This window comes from Oncorhynchus keta, chromosome 37 (assembly GCF_023373465.1).
Source record: "Oncorhynchus keta strain PuntledgeMale-10-30-2019 chromosome 37, Oket_V2, whole genome shotgun sequence".
Classification (NCBI taxonomy): Eukaryota; Metazoa; Chordata; class Actinopteri; order Salmoniformes; family Salmonidae; genus Oncorhynchus; species Oncorhynchus keta.
This window is the reverse complement of record NC_068457.1, coordinates 15501549-15510399: the sequence shown is the minus strand read 5'-3', so window position 1 is coordinate 15510399 and position 8851 is coordinate 15501549. Positions and strand designations below refer to the sequence as shown.

At 43.1% G+C, this 8851-nt stretch overlaps 2 protein-coding genes and 1 long non-coding RNA gene across 5 annotated transcripts; 1 reads left to right on the top strand and 2 right to left on the bottom strand.

Annotated features, from left to right (window-relative positions):
• Positions 1 to 341: 341 nt before the first annotated feature.
• LOC118372287 (motile sperm domain-containing protein 2-like) lies at positions 342 to 3970 on the bottom strand. Its single transcript, XM_035758123.2, has 6 exons — positions 2598 to 3970; positions 2315 to 2405; positions 2129 to 2225; positions 1839 to 1948; positions 1587 to 1689; positions 342 to 1256 (listed from the first exon to the last, which is right to left on the bottom strand). Exons 3-6 carry the CDS (start codon positions 2132 to 2134, stop codon positions 1245 to 1247), a joined length of 231 nt encoding a protein of 76 aa, XP_035614016.1. The 5' UTR covers positions 2135 to 2225; positions 2315 to 2405; positions 2598 to 3970; the 3' UTR covers positions 342 to 1244.
• A 962-nt stretch (positions 3971 to 4932) lies between these two features.
• On the bottom strand, positions 4933 to 6533 carry LOC118372288 (uncharacterized). 3 transcript variants are annotated; one of them, XR_004823190.1, is made up of 4 exons: positions 6428 to 6533; positions 6044 to 6115; positions 5897 to 5952; positions 4933 to 5548 (listed from the first exon to the last, which is right to left on the bottom strand). It is a non-coding gene; the product is annotated as an uncharacterized LOC118372288 (long non-coding RNA). The 3 variants fall into 3 exon arrangements; XR_004823189.1 differs by having other exon boundaries at positions 6044 to 6119; positions 6428 to 6526; XR_004823188.2 differs by lacking the exon at positions 6428 to 6533 and having other exon boundaries at positions 6044 to 6187.
• A 77-nt stretch (positions 6534 to 6610) lies between these two features.
• On the top strand, positions 6611 to 8849 carry LOC118372286 (gem-associated protein 8-like). The gene is made up of 4 exons (XM_035758122.2): positions 6611 to 6715; positions 6991 to 7036; positions 7191 to 7587; positions 7849 to 8849. The coding sequence occupies exons 2-4, from the start codon at positions 7034 to 7036 to the stop codon at positions 8106 to 8108; spliced, it is 660 nt and encodes a 219-aa protein (XP_035614015.1). The 5' UTR covers positions 6611 to 6715; positions 6991 to 7033; the 3' UTR covers positions 8109 to 8849.
• Positions 8850 to 8851: the final 2 nt, after the last annotated feature.

Here is an 8851-nt window from a genome sequence, read left to right as displayed (position 1 = left end):
TCAATAAATGTGTTTATTTCATAGAGTACATGTAGGTATTTGGCTGGTTCTGCTTCTTCAGCTGAATCGAGGGGAAATGCTACAGGACTGTTACAATGTAATGTAACAACGTAAATTACACTGTGAAAACACCAAGATGACATGTTGGCTATAAAATTATATCCATGGTCTTGCATTCATATAAACCCATAGTAAATAGTTATATTTAGACATAATTCAGAAGATAGGTTGAAAAGGTCCAATGCAGCTGTTTTTATCTCAATATCAAATAATTTTCTGGGTAACAATTAAGTACCTGTCATGTCTAATCAAGGTGGGTGGAATCAGGCACAGAGAGCAGATAGCGATATAAAGTTTATTCTCCGGTGAACAAAAATAAACACGGTCAACCCAAATACACACAGGGTGAAATTATCCAACACAGGATAACAGACTAACCGGAGAATAAGAAACACAATATCACCGACAGACGAAAATGAATGACAAAATAAACAATCCCGCACAAAACAAGGGCGGGACAACCTACATTATATACAGACACTAATTAACTAAACAACACACAGGTGAAACCAATCAGACAAAACCAACAGATACACAAAAAGGGATCGGTAGTGGCTAGTAGGACGGTGACGACGACCGCCGAGCACCGCCTGAACGAGCAGGAGAGCCAACCTCGGCGGAAGTTGTGACAGTACCTTACTGTGATTTTAACTGAAAACATGGTCACCAGGCAGGCTAAAACTCCATATCATCAAAACGGTCATGGCGAGAAGGGCTCCAGCTTTTGTCAAATTAATGTAAAAAGTTTCCAACCATAACCTAATTTTCCTAACCTGCTACGAAAAGTCAAGACAAAAGCTAGATCCCTTCTAGCCATCACCCACTCAAACAGCTCTTACACTAAAAGGGCATTATTATTACTTTCATAATTTCACAGTATTATTCCAACCTGATAGTGTGGAAATATAATTAAATTCAGTGTCCAAAGGCCATAGAGTGGATTGCGAGTAGTTCCTCATATTTCTGCTCCAATCAGAAATCCACTTTCATCCTGACTCCACTGTAACTGGTCTTTGGTCTTCTTCCTCCACTGTAGGAAAGTTTCAAAATGGCCACTCCCCAGTGTACTGTATGTAGAGGGCGGAGAAGCCCAAGGCCGTCAGTGCAGTCACCAGTACAGTCAAGAGCTTCTGCCACCACAGGCAGCAGTCCATCTTCTGTTCTAGCCTGGAGCTGCTGGCCATCTACTGAATGACCTGGGGGAGGAACAGAGGGCACCAACAGCAACCGGGGCATATTAATTTGGCACCAAATGGAAGACAACAGACCGAAACATGGTGGGACTACCTGCCCTTGTCTTCAGCTGCAAAACATTTAAAGACGTTTTCCCTTCCATATGGAACACGACCCAGGTGAAGTATCGGACCTTTTTCAGACCACAGACTGACTTCAGATGGACTTGATAGATTGAAAAGCATTTCAGCAGGCAAAGATAATAGTAAATATGAAATTGTCCTACTGATACATTTGCATAATAAGGATGTGTGTGTGTGTGTCAGTGTCTGTCGCCTGAGTTCACAACTCACCATGGTGTGCTTGTCTTGGTAGCCATTGATCTCCATTTTGTGAGACCTGTCAGTCAAAGGGCTGAGTGCCGACTTGATGCCCTCCAGCATGCGACACCGCAGCCTGAAGGTAAAGAAAGTAGAAGACCATTGGTGAACAGTCCCTACACATGCGTCCTCGAGGCCTTGTTGCTTTTAGTGACAGTCAACAAACCAGTACTCATAAAAACTGGTTTGAGTTGTGTTCTATGTGTGTACAATGGATGATGCTACCTGTGCTCCATTATTTTAGCCTTTGAGACGCCCTTCCAGAACTGGGCGAGGTCTGTGCTCCCCCCACCGCTACGTGGCTCCATCTCAGCAGCCATGATTAAGAAGCGATCCTGAGGAGAGCACAGGAACCCCAAGAGCCAATCAGAGAGGATGGAATTTGACCACAAACAATCAGAGGACAGCAACAATTCCACATGGGCTAGTCCTTGACCTTCTCAAAACCTGAATGATGGGTTTGTATTACATAGCAACAGAGGAGATGAAAGAATTAGGGCTACGATATGTTGTACCTCCATGCAGGGACACAGTGATTTCCATACTCTCGCCCGCCCCACAACTGCTACTGCTTGGCTTCACCCTGTACTTCTCTGGGGCTGTGGTCCGCACCTGTGGCAAAACACAAACAAGGGTGCTCTCATACGATTACATTGTAATGATGCAATCACACACTTAAAAAGAGCAACATGAGAACTGACCTTGAAGGTCACTTTGTTTTTGGTGACATTACTAAGCATGATCAGACATCTCTTCTCACCCTCTCTGTGGCCAAAGCACAAATCCTCAGGACTGGAAAGAGAGAGCGAGAGTGTGGGAGTCACATATCATCTCCGTCTAGCAGCACTTAGTGTAAACAGTGGCCTCATAACCTTGAAAGGTAGTGTGAGGTCTGTGGTTGGAAACTGTGTAACTCAATGCGTTTTGGAAGTGTTTACACTATACTGTGTGTATCAGGGGAAATACACAGAATCCAAAGCTAACCTGATATAGAGTAAGGTGCCTTTGAAAGTGACGGTTGGCCTACGGGATCCTTTCCATCTGATGGAGCCATCATTTTCCCCATCCTGTGCCAAGTATACCTGCCTCAGACAAATAGAAATAAAAGACACTAATGTTACTGTTGTTGATATCATTCAATGCACTTATGAGATTCGAAAATGTAACAATGCTCAGTATTAAAACCAAGGAGTGTCGTAAGGGGAACGAAGGACAACATTTCTGGTTCTGAGTGTAGGAGAGCTCGGCACCAGAATGTCCTTGGCCTCCAGGTCATCATCCTTTGACTCTGTGTCATCCTCTTGTCCAGTCTCTGGTATGGGGTTCTGGAAGACGTCATCAGGCAACGGCGGGTAACTGAAATTGATTGGGTACTGGGAGAAAATGAGAAAATAACTCCATAGTAAATGCAATGCATTTGTATTACATCAATTATTTATCAATGTAGTATAACGTACTGGTGATGAATTCTGGCAAGGTGTGTGTATGCAAAATAGTATTGGTTTATGTACTGTATGTATGATACCATCATATGGAGTTGTTTGTATACATGCAAGTACGTGTGTGTGCACATTCACAGTAGCTTTACATGAGAACATGGATGCATGACTCTTGTATGTCAGTCATGTGTCTGTCTTGTGCATCATAGTCACTGTACTGAAAGTAACGGGCACGCATGTTGTCATGTTAGCCAATGGGCAGACACAGATGTTTTAACATCTGCATGTGCTTATGTGCTCAGTAGATATTTGGATGTATGGGGGTTATTGTGGCCATTGAGTGGTAAGTTACACACAGTTCCTCCCATGTAAGACAGGAGATGCTCCCCATCAACATAGTTCTGGATGTCACTCTTGGACACAAACTTCAGCTTGTCGATGGCGTCTTGACTGAGCATGTTCTTCGCTATTTTCAATGCCGCTATATATAGAAGATGGGGGGGGGGGCATCTTGGCTGAAATTAAATAGAACACATAAATAACACAATTCATTTTACATCCTCTGTAGGCAATAAAGGCATGCAATTGGATTCACTGAGTCCTTTTACACTATGGGACCAAATGCACCAGATGGAAGCCACAGGCGGCTGGTGGCAGCTTAATTGGGGAGGACAAGCTCATAGTGATGGCTGGATGGGAATTGATGGAATGGTATCGAACCCATGGTTTCCATGCGCTTGGTACCATTCCATTTACTCCATTCCAGCCATTACTAGGAGCCGTCCTCCCCTCAGCAGCCTCCTGTGTTGGAAGCCCACCAGAAGAAAGGGATGCTTACAGAACAATCTAGGGTAATACACCTGGAAGCAATTGATTATATATTTGACCAAATCCATGTCCTACAAGAGAAAAGAAAAGAGAGAATTCCTATTGTTCAAATATTTTCAACAAATAAACCAATACATCTTTCAACCCGGCATGTGAATGAGAAACTTGTTTTGAAAGCACATAGCTGTACTGTATGTCTCGTGACATATTTTGAGCCCCAAGCTAAGGCATGACCCAGATTGGGCAACGGAGAATACTTTGTCTCAATGTACTCCAGACAATGCTACTGTTTATACTGTCTTAGGCTCCTAAGAAACCACTCAGAGAGAAAAATGCTATAATACATGTAATAGTCAGCATCAGAGCTTGCCATCTACCACATGTTTCTGCTTGTCATGCACAGTACATAACATGGAAAATAAATAACAGAACGTGAATGAGTATAGAATTGGTGAGGAAAGTTCAGGTTTACCTTAGTGTCTTCCCAACGGTAGTTTAAACGGAAACCAAAAGACAAGCATTAGTGTGTAAAGATCCACTCAGTGACTTGTTAACACAATGTTTGGACATTGATACCAAGTTCCACAAAACAAATCAGCTAGAGGGGAATGAGAGGAGAGCAGACATCTTACAACGCAGCTTAGACCCGCTTCGGACATGTCAAAGATCACTGTGAGGGGAATCTCCGGTTCCCGCCGGGCGTAGCTCTCCAACCAGATGGCCACGTACATTTTCTTCTCCGTTAACATCTTCACATCCTTCATGTGCAACTTAACCCTGAACCAGACTGGGCAGACAACATACAAGCAAACCTCAGTCGCCTTCAAGGCAGATACCCAAATAGCTCAAAAAGACTAACTGTAATCCACCATACAAAAACACAAGATTGCCAATCCCAAACCTAACTTGAATCAGGAAACTACAATCTGAATAGATTGCATGGAAAAATGATCACAGCACCCCAGAGGATGAGGCTTTTACAAGAGATAAAATGATGAGGGTGGCCATAAATTAGGTCTCAGAAACAACATTTCTGAACCTTCTTGATTGTCAGTGTTTATTTATTATTATTATTATTTAAATACATACACAGTTTGTTGCAATCTTTATCATAGCCGTGGAGATAATGCATGCCAGACTCAAATAGAGACTTTGAACAGAGCTTTCATGATGTATGGAAGAGAAAGGGATATTAAAAACATGAATCAAACTGGACTCTCAATGCTGTCTATAATAATAATAATAATACATCATTCATACATATTATACTTATAAAGCACTATTCATTACTTAAAGACATTTCAAATCGGGAAACATCTTATCAACACCATCATGTTCAACCAGTGGAAGTTTGTCAGCAATTTTCAAGAATGCACAATAACAGGGTACGTGTCCTAGCCAAGCTATTCTACTGTTCTTTGTTGGAGCTATATATTCATTAATACAGCTATACAGTATGGGACAAGTCCACTGGTTGACATCAAGTCCCTGTAAAGGCAAAGGTCAATCCACCATTCTGTTTGAATTATTTTCTCCACTGAAGACTCTCATCGATCATCTTCAAGGTGTCCTCCACCACAAAGTGGCGCCACTCCAGATAACCGTCAACCAAAACATCATCCTTCCATAACCTGTCCACATCCCTGGAGTCATACTTGTCTGACGAGTCTGTGGGAAAATGGATGACACTCAGTATTATTACTCTGTGCGTTTGTGTGGTACATTGAATTCTGTTGAGCTGCAGTGCACTGCTTCTGTCTTTAAAAAAAATGTGTGATAATTTCAGGTGAAAATACTCGATTTATGATTGGTATGGACAACTATGCAGCATCAAAACAGTGGCATATACTGAACACACACGCACACCTGGGTTGATATACACTTGAAAATGTGTAAATGCACATGGATTTCAGTGTTCTCTGGAGAAATGTTTGCTGATGTTGCGCAATCCTACTTTATCCTACTCTATACACAAACAGCTGTCCCGGGACTCCAAGTGGACACCAGAGCGCTCACCTTGTACATATACGATACGAGATCGTTTTCTTGTTTCCTGTTTTCTTTTGAATGTCCTGTTTGATAAGAAATGTTTCAAAATATCGCAAATTCTATAACTTTTACAAATAGCATGTCAACTTTGACTATTTTTATTATTAGGCTTACCTGCTCTGATAAAGCCGATCTTGCATCTCTCGTGCTCAGAAGACAAGAAACCAAAACCAGTTGGCTGACGCGCTGTCTGGGAGGAAGTGAATCATGATGTTTCAATGTCAACTGTTACAGACAACTAACAGACAAACTGACACTCAAAATGCTTAAAAGCCACAATTCCATTTCGACAGTCTGACCCTGCCACTTTGATTGGTAAAGACAAAATGGATGCAATGATTGTACAGTATGAGGTTGGATAGTTTTCAACATATTTTGTAGTCAACACTGAACACTCAAACATTATAATGACAACAAAAACAAACGATTTAATTTGGACTACAGCTGTAGCAGAGCACATGCATGACGCACAAATTGCATATAGAAAATATTCGGCACCTGTGTGTGTGCCACTGCCAATTGACAGGTGAACTTCTCTAGACCAGAGTTTTACCAAACTTGGTCTTGGGGCCGGCCCCCCATTACTGCACGTTTTGGGTTTTGCCATAGCGATACACTCAAATAACAAACTTGCTGTATATGTATTCGTTTGAACTACTATCCACTAGGTGGCACCATGTAGTCGTGAACGATATATATATATATATTTTTTTTTTCACCTGGTTCTTGGTTGCTGTATGCAGCGCGTGCGTTTGTCATCGCTTGGGTGTACTGCACTAAATGAAGGTAACTAACTATATACGTTATGTATCGTGCATTTATTCACAATGAGATCCCGTCTATAATGATGTTATAGCTATTGATGTTTGAGGATTTATCTATTTTATTTCTGGCGTGTGTCTAACCGCCAGCTGCCTCCATCTTTGGATTGATCTCGTTGTTCGCTGCTGATAACTTGCTTTCTATGGCTTCCCTGGAGCTCCTATGCTAGCCAGCTAACGTTAGATTGTACTTGTTTTGAAATGAGGTGTATTATGACCACAATGCATTTCCCTTTACAGACACTAGCTGCGATCTAAACCACGCTGCAGGAGAAGCACCACCATGGTAAGGTACCACATTGGACCTTTTTGGTTAGCCTAGTTCTGCACATTTCGGTTAGTTTTGCACGTGAACGTTGATGAAACAATGTATGTTGGTTGGATGTTATCAATGAATCATGGTGATAACAATGCCATCCATCCTCTGTTGTCCTGGACAGGAGGACCATGGTAGCATCTACTCCTGGTTTGCCCACCCTGTGTATGGCCACTACTGGCAGCATTACCAGCAGGCTATGAACTGGCACCAGAGACACAGGCAGGCCTACAGAAAATCCTGGGAGGCTGCCTACAGGCCAGGTTACCCCCAACAGTACCCCACTGCCCCCCAACGCTATGCAGACTGGCATGGGGGAGAGAGTGGGGGGAGGAGGGCAGAGAAGACGGTTGCTGCTAAGGACCATGTGGAAGAGGATTTGGAGGGGGGCACAGATGACGAGGAGGGGGGCGGAGAAAGTGGCTCGGACAGCGAGATCGAATGTGATGTCAGCAACATGGAGATCACAGAGGAGCTGCGCCAGTATTTTGCCCAGACTGAGCGGCACAAGGAGGAGCTCAGTGAGTGAGTGTGTGTGTTGTGTGTGTGTGTGTGTGTGTGTGTGTGTGTGTGTGTGTGTGTGTGTGTGTGTGTCAGTCAGCCAGTCTCTACTTTTAAAAGTTCCACAATGAGTGTTAATAACTCTATCATCATATTGCTGTATAAGTAGACAACTTAATGCACCAATACAACTACATTTAATGAATTAATTACATGTCATGAATTATGAAGTATTCTGAGGCTGACTTTAAACGCCTTGTGTCTTGTGTTCCTCCCCACAGAGAAGCAGCAGCAGCTGGAGGCGGAGCAGCAGGATAATTACGTGTTGGCCGACCAAGACCTGCACAGAATATCCTGGCACAGCAGGTCGCTGCCCCCCTCTGAGCGGCCGGGCGAGCGCCGAGGCGCTGAGATGAAGAAGCTGTACGGGGAAGACGCGGCAAAGGTCCAGGGTATGGAGGCGGCCATGCAGCTCACCTTCGACAGAAACTGTGACAAGAAACAGCCCAAATACTGGCCCGTCATCCCTCTAAAACTGTAGCTCCACTACGGACGTCCATCTTCTTCCAATGGAGCCCACCGACACAGTTCCAGTTGAGACAACCCCCTGAAACATAGAGCTGAGAAACTGGGTCATGTTCAGTAGGGAGGAAACTGATTGAAACGGAGAGGTACTCCCTGCAACCTGATCACAAGTGCCTAAACATTCCCCTCTCACCATAACATCTTATGTCAACCAACATTTTTGGGGGAATTTTGTTTCTGTCGTTCTTAGCCAGTTATTTCCGTTCTTCTGGTTTCACAATGAAATGACAAAATCATAAGATACAGGCAGAAGAAGAGGACAGGTATACACAATTTGCATAAATGTTAAAGCTCCCCAGCAAATTGAGTTTACAGACTCAAAAGTGAATCTCTTTTTCAGGCCACCTGTTCGGTCAACAAGCATGGTTTCACGTCCAGGTAGCCTTCAATCTATGATCCTCTTATTGTAGTTTTTATTTTTTTTGAGGGGGGGGGATTTCATTCCTAGTTAATTCAACCCTAAATGAAGAAAGATTGCTGCTAATTTGGTTTCACTAGATTGTTTTGATATCATCTTCAGATGCTGCTTAATAGCCTCCGACTCGATGTTTGTCTGCTTCTTTCTCAACATTCGGACGGGTTGCATCTGCCTCAGCGTGCTCAGGTAGAACAATGTGTTGGTTTCTTCCCGTGTGTCTTTCATATCAAAATCGTAAGCTTGTTGATCTTGTTTTGAATAAAGAATGTTTGTGATGAATT

Excerpts from the sequence above, each read along its gene's own strand:
- LOC118372286 (XM_035758122.2), top strand. Across the intron at positions 7,588-7,848 it reads GCGGCACAAGGAGGAGCTCA|AGAAGCAGCAGCAGCTGGAG; the intron begins GTGAGTGAGTGT and ends TCCTCCCCACAG.
- LOC118372287 (XM_035758123.2), bottom strand. Across the intron at positions 1,690-1,838 it reads GCTAAAATAATGGAGCACAG|GCTGCGGTGTCGCATGCTGG; the intron begins GTAGCATCATCC and ends CTTTACCTTCAG.